The sequence below is a fragment of the Perognathus longimembris genome, chromosome 23 (assembly GCF_023159225.1).
Source record: "Perognathus longimembris pacificus isolate PPM17 chromosome 23, ASM2315922v1, whole genome shotgun sequence".
In the NCBI taxonomy this organism is placed as follows: domain Eukaryota; kingdom Metazoa; phylum Chordata; class Mammalia; order Rodentia; family Heteromyidae; genus Perognathus; species Perognathus longimembris.
The window spans coordinates 15,198,319-15,215,706 of NC_063183.1; the positions used below are offsets into that span (position 1 = coordinate 15,198,319).

Below are 17,388 nucleotides of genomic sequence, written 5' to 3' on the forward strand. Positions count from 1 at the left end.
CAAGGCTAGCACTTTGCCACTTGAGCCACAGCCCCACTTCTGGCCATTTTCTATATATGTGGTGCTGAGGAATCGAGCCCAGGGCTTCATGTATAGGAGCCAAGCACTCTTGCCACTAGGCCATCTTTCCTGTCTTTTGATTATCCTTTCCCTCCAAATTCCACTTTCATGTTGTTTGAAGTCTTTGGATTCCATTAGTCTGACCATAAAGTATGATGTGTGTTAGCAACTTTGGTTTGTGACTTAATGTTCATGGGTTGTATTTTTCAATTAGATTATAACCCTTCAAGAAGGCCGACTTTTATTTGCATCTTTTTTTTTGTTTGTTTTTCGCCAGTCCTGGGGCTTAGACTCAGAGCCTGAGCTCTGTCCCTGGCTTCCTTTTGCTCAAGGTTAGCACTCTACTTCTTGAGCCACAGCTCCACTTCCAGCTTTTTCTGTTTATGTGGTGCAGAGGAATCGAACCCAGCGCTTCATGCATGCTTGGCAAGCACTCTGCCGCTAAGCCACATTGCCAGTCCCTTATTTGCATCTTTTTTTTTTTTTTGGCCAGTCCTGGGCCTTGGACTCAGGGCCTGAGCACTGTCCCTGGCTTCTTCCCGCTCAAGGCTAGCACTCTGCCACTTGAGCCACAGCGCCGCTTCTGGCCGTTTTCTGTATATGTGGTGCTGGGGAATTGAACCTAGGGCCTCGTGTATCCGAGGCAGGCACTCTTGCCACTAGGCTATATCCCCAGCCCCCTTATTTGCATCTTAAACCCAGTGAGTAAGTCCTGTACAGAAGAAGGCCCAGAGCAGTGACACTGAAGAGGGGAGTGTGGAGGGAAAGGCTACTCCATTAGAATTCATTAAACTATCTTTACTGGGGCCAAGTAGCCCATCTCCAGATTAGTGATGCTAAGGATATTCCTTTCAGATCATTCATGCTCAGGGTGAGGTAAACCCTCATTATCCCGCTAATTAGGAAATATTTTATCTGCATAAAAGAAACCTGAATTACAGAAAATTTTAAAGGAATTTAATTATTTCCTAACAGTCATTGTAAAAAAAAAGTCCTTTGGGAATTTGTTTAATTGCCTAGATAAAAATTACTTATAATGGCATAAATGCTAATAAAACAGGTCTTTTTCTTTAAATTTTTTTTTAATTCTTCACTATTGGAGAGGTATTCTGTTACACATTTATATTATTCCCTAAACATTCACAAGGCCAGGTAAGCTTTAGTCTTACCAGAATTGCTACAACTCATCTAAGCTGAGGATGGAGACCTGGTAGTAGTTAAATTCCTGTGCTGTCCTAGTGGTAGGTGCTAAGTCCTTGACAGTTACTGTCTTGTTCAGCCTTCAGTTGCCTTTTCATAGTGATAATAATGACAAATATTCATTGAGCTCTTATTGCAAGTCAGGCCCAGTGCTGAGTGCCATATACACATTGCATGGTTGAGTTATTTCATCCATTGTTCTGGAGGCTGTTTTCTTTTCCCCTCCCTCCCCTCTTCCTCCTTCTCCCCCCCCCCCCTTCACCAGTGTGGGGGGAGGGGCTTGAACTCAGGGCCTGGGCACTGTCCCTGAGATTCTTTTGCTCAAGGCCAGCACTCTACCACTTGAGCCACAGAGCCACTTCTGGCTTTTTTTTTCTTTCTATTTACGGTGGTACTGAGGAATCAAACCCAGGGCTTCATGCATATAAGGCAAACACTCTACCACTAAACCAGATTCCAAGCCCTACTGTTTCTTGAGGAAAAGCATGGCTTGGGGCAGGGAGGCTGTGGTCATGGTGACAGTAGCAGTAATGATCTGAATTTAGCGCAACCTGGTTCTGCAGGCAACTTGCTTCCTGTGTTGTATCTAATTAGTAATATTTTGTTATACATTGAGAAAGTAAAGTGGTTTCCAGGTCTAAGAATAATTGCCCTATGAATGTCTACCCTTTTGCCTTTAAATATTTTTTAGCATGTCTTGTCACTGTTAAAGTTTTTTGTATCCCTTTTAATTGACAAAATAGTATATTTATCATGTACAACATGATACTTTGATAGTTCACATTTACCTTGTGAATTGGCTAAATCCAGCTAATGAACATATGTACTACCTCACATTGTATCCAGCAGTCACTGGAATTAATATTTTTTTGGTAAGATTATCTAGAGGACTGAATAGAAGTGTTTGGCTTTGGAATAACTTAAGAGAAAGCATTTGAGTAGTCAGAGTTACTAGTAATGTCAAAAGAACTCTGAAAGATTAGAGAATGCAGACCTGAACAATTTTCAGAGGAAGTAAGGATACTAGAGAAAAATAAGGAGTGGGTGGGAAGAGGAAATAATTGTGGGAAGGGAGTACAGAAATATGAGCATATTTAACAGTATCTGAACTCTTGTGTAGCTTGTTTCTCACATTTCCATTTCTTCTACATTTGAGTCTTTGCTTCAGCCTCAGAATTGAGGTTCATTGATGAGGGGTTTTAGCAGCCAAGATCCAAGGTATTGGATTCCAGAATATAGGAATGGCTCTCCGGAAGATAATAAAGAGGTGTATAAAAAGAAGGACAAGTCAAACAATGTAACATTCCAACAAAATTCACTTTCTAATTTTCTTTTTGTTTCTGTTTTCAGAATGTAGCAATAAATGTTAAGATGTTAAGATTACTACTTTGTAATCTTTGTGATCCACATCCTCATTGTAATTTGTAATTACATGTTCTTTGTGGTCCTTAGACTCTTTTAATGCAGGCCAGATACTGAGTTAGAGATGACATCTCGGGTTTCATGTAGCTTATGACCTTGTGTACATTGTGAAGTGGGTAGTATAGTTTCAACTCATTTGATCTGAGAGTATAGAGTATAGCAGTTCATTCTGGCTAATAAAGTATGATAAAATGGTTTGTCCATGTTTTGATAAATCAGTTATGTCCATAAAGAGAATCTGGGGCACAAGATATAATTCCAGACTGGCCTGGAACTTGAAATCCTCCTGTCTCATTCTCCCACGGGCTGCTGAAAAAATAAGGTCTTACCACAGAAGAGAGGTGCTGGGAATGTATGTGTATATATATATATATATATATTTATATATATGGCTTAGCGGTAGAGTGCTTGTCTTGCATGCACGAAGCCCTGGGTTCGATTCCTAAGCACCACATAAACAGAAAAGCCAGAAGTGGCGCTATGGCTCAAGTGGTAGAATGTTAGCTTTGAACAAAAAGAAGCCAGGGACAGTGCTCAAGCCCTGAGTCCAAGCCCCAGGACTGGCCAAAAAAAAAAACAACCAAAAACAAAACAGATAGTGGCTAGTTCAAGTGCATCAGCCCAGCAAGCATGAAGCCATAAAGTACAAAACAGCAACATTTTTGTAAAAAAAGTAAAAGTTAGGGCTGGGAATATGGCCTAGTGGTAAAGTGCTCGCCTTGTATACATGAAGCCCTGGGTTCAATTCCTCAGCATCACATATACAGAAAAAGCCAGAAGTGGCACTGTGGCTCAAGTGGTAGAGTGGCTAGCCTTGAGCAAAAAGGAAGTCAGGGAAAATACTCACACCCTGAGTCCAAGACTGAGTCCAGGACTGGTAAGGGGCGTGGGGGGAGGGGAACGTTAGAAGATCTGAAGAAAGGTATGTTTTGTGGATGATTTGTTTAGCTGAATCATTTGACACTGTTTTCAAGCAAAACTTTTTTTTTTTTTTTGAAGAGGCAGCAGTACTGGGGATTGTACTCAAGTTCTTACACTTGCTAGGCTGATACTTTCGTACTAGATCAATGACTCCAGTCTTTTTCTTGTCATTTTTGAGGTAGGGTTTTGGTTTATGTCCAGATTGGCCTGGACTGCAATCTTTTTATGCCTTGTCTTTCATATTAGGCACCTAGCAATTGGCCTCTGTTGCTGGGATAATAGCCATGCATCACTTTGCCAGTAGATGAAATGGAGTCTCCTGAACTACTACTACTTCTTCTTTTTTTTTTTTTTTTGCTCAGGTTGGCCTAGAGTTGCCATCCTTTGATCTCTGCCTCCCAAGTTAGCTAGGATTATGTAATATTCCTGAGCCACCATACCTGACTCAACTTTTAAAATGTTACTTGCCAGGCAAATTGATTCAGCCAATTATCTGCCTCCTCTTTTCTTTCTTTCTTTCTTCCTTTTTTTTTTTTTAAATTGGTCATGGGGCTTGAACTCCCTGTCTGGCTATTGTCCTTGAGCTCTTTTTGCTCAAGGCTAGTTAGTGCTCCACAACTTTGAGCCACAGCACTACTTCTGGTTCTCTGGTGGTTAATTGGAGATAACAGTCTCACAGACTTTCCTGCCTAGGCTTTGGACCATGATTCTCAGATCTTAGCCTCCTGAGGCGTGAGCCACTGGTGTCCACCTGCCTCCCCTACTTTTGCTCTGAGGTGAGCATAGAGCTTTAACTTTCTTTGGTGGGCAACATTCCCAACCCTTTTTATTTTACTTTTTTTTTTCCCCCTTGATATGGGTTTTGTTGAGTTGCTTCAATTGGCTTCAGGCTTGTGTTGCTGCACCAGCCATGTACTCCATGCCTGGGGTTTTGGGTTTTTGGGGGGAAGGAGGGAGCAAGACAAATGTTACTCTCTTGCCTGGCTTCAAGTGAGCCTCCAGCCTGTTTTCTGAGGAGTTGGGACTATAGACATGTGTCATTCTGCCTGGATCATCTTGGTATTTGCTGCTGTAAAATGGCAAGTTTCAGGGGTTGGAGATGAGGTTCAGTTGTAAAACACCTGCCTAGCAAGTGCTGCAAGGACCTGAGTTCACAACCTATTAGCCCCTCCCCCCAAAAAACCCCCAGGAAATTTCCCCCCATGAGTACTTAGTAGTCTGTTCCTTGTTTTAGATAAAAATACCAATTTATTTTTTTCCAGATAGAGTCTTGCTATGTAATAGTCCAGACTAGCCTGGACTGTGATCCTCCTCTCTCCCAAGTACTGAGATAAAAGCATGCACTTGATCCTAATAAATAAGACTAGGTATTATATAGCTCAGGTGGAATAATACCATTTGTCTTTCAGTGCTCAGAAGTGATTATCACCTAAGCAGAATCTGTGTGTGCTGATTTTGGTTGCCTGCCTTCCCTCCCTCCCTCCCTCCCTCCCTTCCTTTCTCCCTCCCTCCCTTTCTCCCTCCCTCCCTCCCTCCCTCCCTTCCTTGCTCCCTCTCTTTGCTTGTCCTGGGGCTTGAACTCAGGAGGGCCTGGGCTCTCTCCCTGAGCCTTTCTGTGCTCAAGGCTAGTGCTCTACCACTTGAGCCCCATTTCCAGCTTTTTCTCTTTCAGTGGTACTGAGGAATTGAACCCAGGGCTTCATGCATGCTAGGCAAGGACTCTACACATTCCTAGTCCATGATTGTGGTTTCTTAACTAACATGGAAATGTCCTTTGTTATTTTACTTGGTATGATTGTTACTGTCCTAAGCCCTTAGCTTTTTCTTCTGTCTCCTTGAATCTCCCTAGCTTTGCATGATGGTTATAATAGAAACTGGGAAGCAATAACTCATTTTCTCTCACATCAGCTTAGTGAAAGGGAGTGGGCTCTAGCGAGGTGGCCAAAAAGCCCAGAAGAGAACAGGTTCTTTGCCTAGCAGTTTAAGAATGATCGATGGTGTTTGTTATTTGTTGTATGACCAGCAAGATTCCTGCTAAGGGTGATGGGCCTGGAAACAGGGCACTTACAGTCTTGTACAGCCACAGCTTTGCATGTTCCCAGGACTCTGGTGATGGTCACAGAAGAGAATTTACCTGGGATTGAAATGGTATTTCTCAGTCTTTTTTTTTTTGGCCAGTCCTGGGCCTTGGACTCAGGGCCTAAGCACTGTCCCTGGCTTCTTCCCGCTCAAGGCTAGCACTCTGCCACTTGAGCCACAGCGCCGCTTCTGGCCGTTTTCTGTATATGTGGTGCTGGGGAATCGAACCTAGGGCCTCGTGTATCCGAGGCAGGCACTCTTGCCACTAGGCTATATCCCCAGCCCCCCCCCTTTTTTTTTTTTTTTTTTGCCTGTCTTGGGGCTCTAACTCAGCACTGAGCACTGTCCCTAGCTTCTTTTTGCTCATGGCTAGCACTCTATCTCTTGAGCCACAGCACCCCTTCTGGCCTTTTCTGTTATATGGTGCTAGGGAATTGAACCCAGGGCTTCATGCATGATAGGTAAGCACTCTACCACTATGCCACATTCCCAGCCCCTAGTTCTCAGTCTTGACTCTTAGGAACTTTAGTTGATTCAGATTGCTGTTGCTCAAACCTCCTGTTGGGACACTATGACATGTAGAAAGTGTATGCCATGTCACAATGTCTTGGCCTGCCCTTTTCACTCTTCTCTGTCCATTTTTAAAAAAAAATGTATTGACAAAGTGGTGTACACAGGGGTTACAGTTACATAATAAGGTAGTGAGTACATTTCTTGTCACATTTGTTACACCCTCCCTCATTTTTCTTTCCCTTTCCTTGTTCAGATACACATATACACAACATCCAGTGTACCAAAATAATATACAGTGACCACAGGGGGTACGCCAAAGGAAATTCACCTAGCACATTAAACATAACATTCTCTGTCCATTTTATGACATAGAGGGAAAAGTGAGAAAAACATGATGGTATAAGTATGTAGGCAGCCCATCTTGTCTTCTTAAAAAGTCACACCTAATATATGTGGTTGTGGCTATATACATATTCAGATGAAGTTGTGAGAATTAGTTGGATCTCACTGTACCCAAATAGCTGCAGATGTGTTTGGACTGAAATAAGATGAAAAGAGTCATCAAGGTAGATAAGATGTGATAGAGGAATCAAAACCAAAACATCAGGCAAAGCAAAAAGCTTGTTCACAATTATAAAAATTGCCTGTGTACTTGGTAAGAAAATAGTTCTGTAGGATATTACAGATGATAGCCTATGGCACAAAGTATCCAAATCCACCAACTTTTGCTATGTAGCCTGGGATGTTGTCTTTGCTTTGCACATAAGGATCTTAGATGATGAGATTAAGCAATTAGCTCAAAGACACACGGCCAGGAGTTAGGTCAGGATTTGAACTCTGAGTTCAGCTTTTCTGTTGTTCTGTACCAAGTTAGAGCTCTGACATGACTCTGAAGTTACCTAAATTGTGGCTTTATGTGAGTTTGTCTAGGTTTATCTACTGTTCTTTGGCTTTTCCTTCTTGTCCGGCAAAAACTACTTTGGGATGCTTTAAAAAGTCCATTGGGATCCAGGTGCCAGTCCTCGGCTTTTTGCCAATTCAAGGGTCTAGGCACTGTTCCTGGCTTCTCTTTTGTTCAAGGCTAGCACTCTACTACTTGAACGACAGCACCACTTCTGGCCTTTTCTATTTATGTGGTACTGAGGAATCAAACTCAGGGCTTCATGCATGCTAGGCAAGCACTCTACCACTAAGTCTCATTCCTAGCCCTTAGAGTAAAGTTTTATTTACATGCTCATGAGTTAAGGATCAGTATATTAAAAGAAAAAGTATAGCCTTAAGGAGTGCTGAATAGTATATGTACAAAGACTGAGGGCAGCATACAAAAATACTAGTTATAGAATAAAGGATTTTTTTTTGCCAGTCCTGGGGCTTGGAGACTCAGTGCCAGAGCACTCTCCCTGGCTTCTTTTTGCTCAAGGCTAGCACTACCTCTTGAGCCACAGTGCCACTTCCAGATTTTTCTGTGTATGTGGTGCTGAAGAATCAAAACCCAGGGCTTCATGCATACTAGGCAAGGACTCTACCACTAAGCCACCTTCCCAGCCCTGGAGCAAAAAGCCCCAGGACTGGCAAAAAAAAACATAAACCAAAAACTTTATTCAAACCAGAGAGTGGGGTATTATTATGGTAGGATTCACCTTTCTTTTCTGTTTACCTGGGGTGAAGATGAAGATACCATGTCAAAAACTGTATGTCAAATACTTCCCAGCCCCAATAGAGGTTTGTTTGTTTTTTTTTGTCTTTGTTGGTGGTGAGGCTTGACCTCTGGGTCTGAGGACTACCCCTCAGGCTCTTCAACTCAAAGCTAGCACTCTACCACTTGAGGCACAGCTCTACTTCCAGTTTTCTGGTGGTTAATTGGAGATAAGAGTCTCATGGACTTTCCCACCCTGGCTGGCTTTGAACCATGATCCTCAGATCTCAGCCTCCTGAGTAGCTAGGATTACAGCCATGAGCCACTGGCACCCACCTCCAATAGAGGATTTTTTTTTAAAAACAAACCAACCCTCCCTCCCTCCCTCCTTCTTTCCCTCTTTCCCTCCCTTCCTTCCTTCCTTTTGCTAGGAATTGAACTAGCACTTGCATACTAGGCAAGTCCTATACCACTGAGCTACAGCTCTAATCCTTAAACTTTGTTTCATATGATTTGAATCTGGAGATCTTCATGAATCTCCAAATTCAGGACAAGGAAATAGCAGAAGAGCTGTGGACAGAACCACAGAACTGAGATAGTCTTCTGGGGTCTCCCTCCCTGTGCTTTCATGAAGCCTCAGAATGACAGCCCTGCAACTTAGAATAGGAACCCCAAGTTGAGAAACTACAAAACTGTTGGTCTCCATCCTTTTTTTTTTGCCACTCCTGGGGCTTGAAGTTAGGCCCTGAGCACTGTCCCCGGCTTTTTTTTTTTTTTTTTGCTTAAGGCTAGCACTCTACCACTTGAGCCACAGTGCCACTTCCGGCTTTTTCTATATGTGTGGTGCTGAGGAATCGAACCCAGGGCTTCATGTAAGCCAGGTGAGCACTTTACCACTAGGCCATATTCCCAGCTCCATGTTCTCCATTAAGAAGCGCCAGTTAAGAAGTGGAAGAATGAGGAACCCTTCTAGATAAAATAAGGTGACAGGGCTGGGAATGTGGCTTGGTGGCAGAGTGCTTACCTAGCCTGCCTGAAGCCCTGGGTTCGATTCCTCAGTACCACATACACAGAGAAAGCCAGAAGTAGCGCTGTGACTCAAGTGCTAGAGTGCTAGTCAAGCAAAAGAAGCTCAGGGACTGTGTCCAGGCCCTGAGTTCAAGTCCCAGGACTGGCATGCATGCATGCATAAATAAATAAGGTAACAGACATGACAAGTACATGGAGTACTGATTGGATCTTCATTAGGAAAAGAATATGATAAAAGACATAATTGAGAGAAGCCCAAAATTTGAGTAGGGGCAGTATATTTAAGTACATACTCCATGTTATACTTTGTGACTTTAAAAAAAACAACACAAAACTGATCCTGGACCTAGAACTCTGGCTTGGCTTGGAAACTGTTACTTCTCTGAGGTCCTTTTGGTTCAAGGCCAAGCCTCGTGGTCTACCACTTGAGCCATAGCACCACTTCTGGCCTTTTCTGTGATTAGTTGGAGATAAGAGCCTCATGGTGACTTTCCTTCCCTGGGCTGTCCTCAAACTGTGATCCTTAGATCTTAGCCTCCTGAGTAGTTAGGATTACAGGTGTGAGTCACCAGTTGCCCAGCTTATACTTTGTGAATTTGACATGTGTGTGATGATTATATTTTTAGTTTAATTTATTTATTAATTGAACACAAATTTTTTTTTTTAATTTTTATTTTTTTTTTATTATCAATTGAACATAAATTTTTTTTTTTTTACAAGGTGCTGTGCAAAGAGGGTGCAGTTACATAGTAGGGCATTGTGTACATTTCTTGTGATATCTTACAACCTGTTTTCCCATCCCTTGTCTAGGTCAGGTAGACCCATATGCAATATACAATGTATCAAGCACATATACAGTGTTCACAGACTTGGTCTCTACTGTCTCTCCATCTCCCTTTGTTAACAGTCATATATCAGGGAGATCATGCCCCTTTGTTTTCTGTGTTCTAGGCTTGTCTCACTCAACATTATTTGTTCGAGTTCTGACCATGAACACAAATTTTTTGACAAGGTGTTGTGCAAAATGATGATTATATTTAAAAAAATGTTCTTAGGAGGTAGGTATTGAAGTACTTAGGAGGAAAGGATCCTCTTGTCCTCAGTGAGTGTGTGTGTGTATATGTGTGTACTCAGCAAGTAGTACTTCATTGTTTATAGTCAGCTGAAAAGAAAGATTTGTTTTAGAGCAAGTTTGATATGCAATTAAGTTCAGATAACTTGTGTGTGAGGGGGGCTGCTCTGCAAGGCTAGCCTAAAGAAATCTGCATAGCCACTGTATTTGATCTAGTGGAGATGCAATGGGGTTTTCAACCAAGAGAGCATCCAGAAGATTACTGATGTATGTAGCAGCTTGCTGTGTTATTGGATAGAGAGCAGGGTATATCCAGAGGTGCAGAATAAAAGAATGCTGAGACCTTTCTTTGAATGCTGGGGTTTCATTCTTTTGGTCTTGTATGCTGTGTGCTCAGATATTTGAACTTGCGGACATGACGGATATGCTAGGATTCTTTTAGCTACAATTAGGGTAAACTCCAGCTAAAGTGGCTTAAGCCCTAATAAGTATATTTTCTCATATAACAAGAAGTTGGAAGGTAGAGGGGTTCAGAGATTAAGCAGTGCAGCAGCTTAGACTTTACCAGCAGACTTTATACCCTCAGCTTAGACTTAGATTTGGGTGTTTGGATTGTTGTGCCGCCCCCCCCCCTCTCCCATTTATGTGTTCATCCTTCGTGTGAGAAGGGTGGAAAGAACCTCTCCTGGTTACAAGGTGCCCAGGCCCACAATGAAACTTGGTGTTGAAAAAGGAGATTTCTTTCTGAGCATACCATACTCTTAGAATAGAAAACTTTTTTCCAGAATGATTTTGGATGACAGATTTTCAGCCTTCCTCATCTTACTACATCTTGTGCACAGGGAAGGTAGTCCTGGTGCCTGGCTTACTTGATCATGCTGTCCAGTGGCCAGGAAAGGCCCTGCTCTTTCTCAGGGAACCTCTGAAGCAGCTACCTTTAAACCACACAGCTTTGTCAGCAGTGAAAAGGAGATGTTAGATAAGCAGACACTATGGCCTGCTCCCCTGAAGCACCTTTACATTTCTAAAGGGGCGAAGTGACATAGTAGGTGGATGTATTAAAATTTTAAAAGCCACATGTGCCTATTATCCTACTGTTACACCAGTATGACTAATTTTATTTTTAACACGTTATAGTCCAGCCATTGCTCTAACTATACTCTCTGTTTACATTCATACTCCATTTGCATGTTTTTCTATAACAGACATCTTTTCCTTTGTTTCTCCAGTCATAATTACTTAACTGATACAAAATTCTGTATCTGATGATTGAGCCTTCTGTTATTAAATAACAGTAATAGTAAGCGTTGATGCTTAGTAGTAGGTATGTATCACCTATATAGGCACTGAATGTTCTTAATGTTTTCCATTCATTAGTTTATTTAGTTCTTACACTGCCCATGGGAGTATAGGGGTTATTACTGTCCTTAGCTTCCAAATGAGAATACTAAGTCACACAAAGGGTTGTACAACTGGCAAGTAGGGGGTTAAAGACAAAGCTAGGGTTCAAGTGTAAGCAGTCCTAGGCTAGTCTGTATCTGTCAGACTAAATTGCCTTGGGGTATTTATTATTTCCATGTCACAAGTAATACCATCAGGAACATAGTTCTACAGACCTTGTCCTTGCATGTGCATATGCAGCCTGCTTACTGTGCTTTGAGGGCTACCTGGAGAGGAACTACAGATGACACAGATTAGACCTTGCTATAGACATAAATCAGAAAAAAGAAGTTGGTTTAATTTTCATTTGTTCACTGACCAGGAAGGAAGATGTTTTGTTTACTGTCTTATTTTCCTTTGGGGTTATCTGCCTATGTGCTCTGCCCGTTTTTACTTGGGAGTCATTTGTTTTTCAACCGTCTGTATAAACTACCCTTATTTCTTTCATATAATACAGATGCCTTAGCTCTTATTTATTTTTAGTTATTTTTAGTTTCTATGTGTATTATTGTTATTATTACTGGCAGCTGTAACATTTTGAAAAGTCACTAATCTCATTTTGTATCATGTCCAGAAACTTTTAAATATGCAATCATTTAAGGTTGAGCATTTATTTAATCTCTCCAAATCCCTAGTCATGTAACCTGTTCAATTACTTTTTTTTTACACATGTATTTTTTTTGTGCCCATCCTAGGGCTTGAACACTGCCTGAACACTGTCACTGAGCTTTTGTGCTCAAGGCTAGTTAGTGCTCTACCACTTGAGCCACAGATTTACTATCAGTTTTTCTTTTTTGGGGGTGGTTAATTGGAGATAATCCCACAGCCTTTCCTGCCCAGGCTGGCTTCCAACCATGATCCTCCTGAGCAGCTAGGATTCCAGGTATGAGCCACCAGTGCCTGGCTTTTTTTTTTTTTTTCCTTCACCTACCCCCCACCCCACCCCAAGGAAGGGGGGGTCTTGCTACATGACCCACCTGGTCTTGAACTTGCTTTGTAGCATGTCTGCTCTGCACTTGATGATTTCTCCACAGCTTTCTGAATGCTGGGATTACAGCATATACTACCATACCTAGCTTATATACACATCCATTCTTAAAAAGTATTTTAGCATTTAATTTAGTGTGTTTTGGGCCTTCCCCATAGCTATTTGTGTACCTGAGCCTTTTCTCACACCACATTATTTTTGTTTTAGGAAATGATAAAATGTAGTATGGCGGGCCCCTTCTCATCTCTGTTTTAACTATTTTCATTCTTTTGAGCTTGAAAATTATTTTTAAAAGTTTTTTTGACATTGCTGTTAAGGTAGGCTAGTGTTCTGTGTTAAATGCCCCATTAGGTTAAGATCATAGTAATATAGGACAGTTGGAGAGCTATTATAAGTTTGCTTACCTTCTCATTCATATTTCTGTTTAATTTCTAGATTTTGGATCATTGTTTGACTTGGAAAATGATCTTCCTGATGAGCTGATCCCCAATGGAGGAGAGTTAAGCCTTTTAAACAGTGGGAACCTGGTTCCAGATGCTGCTTCCAAACATAAACAACTGTCGGAGCTTCTTCGTGGTGGCAGCGGCTCTAGTATCAACCCAGGAATAGGAAATGTGAGCGCCAGCAGCCCTGTGCATCAGGGCCTTGGTGGCCAGGCTCAAGGGCAGCCGAATAGTACAAACATAGCCAGCTTGGGTGCCATGGGCAAGAGCCCTCTGAACCAAGGTGATTCATCAACCCCTAACCTGCCCAAACAGGCAGCCAGCACCTCTGGGCCCACCACTCCTGCTTCCCAGGCACTGAATCCGCAAGCACAAAAGCAAGTAGGGCTGGTGACTAGTAGCCCTGCTACGTCGCAGACTGCACCTGGGATCTGTATGAATGCTAATTTTAACCAGACCCACCCAGGCCTTCTCAATAGTAACTCTGGCCATAGCTTAATGAATCAGGCCCAACAAGGCCAGGCCCAAGTCATGAATGGATCTCTTGGGGCTGCTGGCAGAGGAAGGGGAGCTGGAATGCCGTACCCTGCTCCAACTATGCAGGGAGCCACTAGCAGTGTGTTGGCTGAAACTTTAACACAGGTTTCCCCGCAAATGGCCAGCCATACGGGACTGAACACAGCGCAGGCAGGAGGCATGACCAAGGTATGTAAATCAAAGTGCTTGAGCATTTCTTGTTGAAACAGAGGCTTTATTTTCTAAGTAACATGCTCTGTTTGTCCCTCTTGTTGGGCTTTGCATGTGGCATGCATATGTGGAAGAGACAGATTTGTTATTTAGAGGTCCTCTTTTCAGGATAAAGATTTCTGCCCATATCTTTAAAATCTTTTTTGTTGTTGTTTGAAACTGGGTCTCACTGTGTAGCACATCCTGGCCTCAAATTTGTGTAGTCCTCCTCCCTCAGACTTAAGTGCAAGGATTATAGGCATGTATCACTGACCTTCAATTTTTAACCAAAAGAACATGTGTAAAATTGGGAACTTGAAAGAGGCAACTTTTTGCCAAGAATAAGCCTTTTATTGAATTAGTTTGTAGACCTGGTAATGAATGCTTTTTGCCTCACTTTATGCTGCAACTGATAGAGTACTTTCTTGTGTGTGTCTTTTTAAAAAATTTTTTTTATCTATCTACCTGGGAATAATGTTGACTGGTCCTGTCCATTTTACTCACAAAGAAATTGTGTTCCAAGATGGTTGGTTATCTGTTCCTTTAACACAGGAGAGAGGTTGTGCAGACCCATGAATGTATGGGCCCTTGGGTCCCATTGGAAGGACCACAGCAGTGGTTCTCAAAGTACCCTTAGACTAGCAGCTCAGAGTCACCTGGGAGCTTGTTGGAAAGGCAGACCTACTAACTTGGAATCTTGGGGAGTAGCCTGTAACTCTGAGCTTTAAGAAGCCTGTGGATGATTGTACAACTCTTCTAAGGCCTAGACCTTTGCTCTGGAGAATATCCTGGACTGGGATGTACAGTTACTAAGGAAGGACAAATGTCAAGATAGATATGAGACAACTGAAGTAAACAGAAACTGACATAGAAGAGTGAAGAAAAGAAACACAGGCTGATTTCCCACTGAAATGGCAGCCCCTGCAGAAGTTCTGCAACCCAAGGCTTGTATACAAGTGATAGCCATGTTTTCAGTGTAATTTAGCCAAGTCCAGAACCATGTTAGAACTGTTCTTTGAATATGATTTTTCTCAAATAAGAAGGGAAAGATGGAGTAGAACACAATTTCTCCCTCAGGTGGCTTGAGAGCATGGGTACTGGTATGAAGCCCTATGGCTTTCTTTTTCACTTAAGAAGAAAAGAAGTAGTCCTACGTTATAATTACATTTATCTTTTTAAATGGAAGTCGTCGTAAATTTTATTATTACCTGGCAGAACAGTCTGGGGATGGGGTAGAGGGGGTGTGATTGTTCATTTTAGAGTATGGTTGAAAGGGGATTTCTAACAGGTTTATGGCTCTTGGGATATATTGATATTTCTACCCTCTGAGTCATCACTCCACACAATCCAGTTTAATGATCTTTGTATGTGGAGAATTTAAACCACACATACAAGTAGACATACTAGCATAATCCAGAGTTTTTCAAACTTCTTGGCCTCAGGTTCTTGAATAATCTAGGAGCTCTCAAGGAGACACACACACACACACACACACACACACACACACACCCCACCCCCCCCCCATCCTGAGGCCTCAGGTTCTTGAATAATCTAGGAGCTCTCAAGGAGACACACACACACACACACCCATCCTGAGGCCTCAGGTTCTTGAATAATCTAGGAGCTCTCAAGGAGACACACACACACACACACACACACACACACACACACACACACACACACACACACACACACACACACACACACACACACACACACACACACACACACACACACACACACACACACCCCATCCTGAGGCCTCAGGTTCTTGAATAATCTAGGAGCTCTCAAGGAGACACACACACACACACACACACACACACACACACACACACACACACCCATCCTGAGGCCTCAGGTTCTTGAATAATCTAGGAGCTCTCAAGGAGACACACACACACACACACACACACACACACACACACACACACACACACCATCCTGAGGCCTCAGGTTCTTGAATAATCTAGGAGCTCTCAAGGAGACACACACACACATCCTGAGGCCTCAGGTTCTTGAATAATCTAGGAGCTCTCAAGGACACACACACACACACACACCCATCCTGAGGCTTCAACTCTCGGCCTGGGCTCAGGGGCTTCTGCTACTCAAGGCTAGTGCTCTACCACTGGAGCCATAGCACCACTTCCGGTTTTCTGGTGACTAATTGGAGATAAGAGAGAGTCTCACAGACTTTCTTGTCTGGGCTGGCTTTGAACCATGATCCTCATATCTCAGCCTCTTGAGTAGCTAGGATTACGGGTATGAGCCACTGGTGTCCAGTGCAAGGAGATTTCTTTAAAGTTAGTATTTATACAGAATTTTAAAGCACATTAGCTGTCAAGCTCAGTGGCATTGACATATCACACAGGATCTGGAGAACTCTATTGCCACTTAACAATACAAGTTGGAAATCATGTCATGTTCTGTATTGAAGTCAGTCATTCTTTATAGTGTTGCAGTAGTAACTTCATTTGTGTCTGTTGTAATTTATAGGACATGAGCCCTTTAGGCTAAACAGACTATTTTTGGTATATGAGTATTGTCACAGTTTTGCTTCACACCTTCTTATTATACGCACTTCTTTGTATGATTGAGTGAATGCTGAACAAATTCTTGAAAATGGAATTTTTGTACTAAACAATATTGACATTTTAAATTGAAATAGATCTTACCAAATACTTTACAAAAATATGTACAAATTTCACCCACATAAAGTGAATAGCCCTTGTCTACATTTTTAACAATACTGGATATTGTTAGATGTAAGTGTTCTTATACTTGTAATTCTGTCAGGCAATTTGTCTTTATTAAGAATGTCTTTTCGGGCTGGGGATATGGCCTAGTGGCAAGAGTGCTTGCCTTGTATACATGAGGCCCTGGGTTCAATTCCCAAGCACCACATATACACAAAATGGCCAGAAGTGGCGCTGTGGCTCAAGTGGCAGAGCGCTAGCCTTGAGCAAAAAGAAGCCAGGGACAGTGCTCAGGCCCTGAGTCCAAGCCCCAGGACTGGCCAAAAAAAAAAAAAGAATGTCTTTTCACTGGGCACTGGTGGCTCACACCTGCTACTGAGGAGGCTGAGACCTGAGGATATCCATTTGAAGTCAGCCCAGGCAGGAAATTTCAGAAGACTTATCTCTAATTAACCACCAAAAGGCTAGAAATGGAACTGTGTCTCAGGGGGTGGTAGAGTGCTATTATTGAGAGGGGGAAAAAAACCCAAAACTCAGGGCCCTGAGTTCGAGCAGTATGTGTGCAAGCACACCCATGCACACCCACCTACCCACCACAAAATGCCTTTTCATGAATTCATGAATATTTGGTTATATTAATTGTTCATATTCTTTTTTCTTTTTTAATTTTTTTGTTGGAGGTGGGGCTTGAACTCTGGGCTTGGGTGCTGTCCTTGAGCTTTTCACCTCAGGGCTAGTACTCTACCACTTGAGCCACAGTGCCACTTCTGGTCTTCTAGTGGTTAATTGGAGATAAGGGTCTCACTGACTTTCCTGCCTGGGCTGGCTTTGAACTACCATCCTCGGATTTCAGCCTCCTGAGTAGCTAGGATTACAGGCTTGAGCTACCAGTGCCCAGCTAATTGCTCATATTCTTTGTGATCCTCCTGTCTCAGCCTCCTGAGTGCTGGCATATTTTATCAGTGTACATTATTATAGAAGACATTTAAAATAGAAAAAAATACAAGCCATTTCAACAAGAGCAAAATTAGATTTTTTTATAAAGAGTATGTTGTAGTTTTCTACTGAAAATAACCCAGCAGGGCATTGGTAGGTCATGCTTGTAATCCTAGCTACTCAGGAGGGTGAGATCTGAGGATCGTGTTTCAAAGCCAGTTTAG

General features: G+C 42.4%; 1 protein-coding gene across 3 annotated transcripts in view; it reads left to right on the forward strand.

The window, feature by feature from the left end:
• Positions 1-17,388, forward strand: part of LOC125340965 (CREB binding protein) — a 128,988-nt gene that overhangs the window by 23,789 nt on the left and 87,811 nt on the right. For all 3 annotated transcript variants that reach the window (XM_048332919.1, XM_048332920.1, XM_048332921.1), the window contains exon 2: positions 12,796-13,508. In XM_048332919.1, coding sequence (XP_048188876.1) covers positions 12,796-13,508 — 713 coding nt within the window. The remainder of the gene's footprint in view (positions 1-12,795; positions 13,509-17,388) is intronic.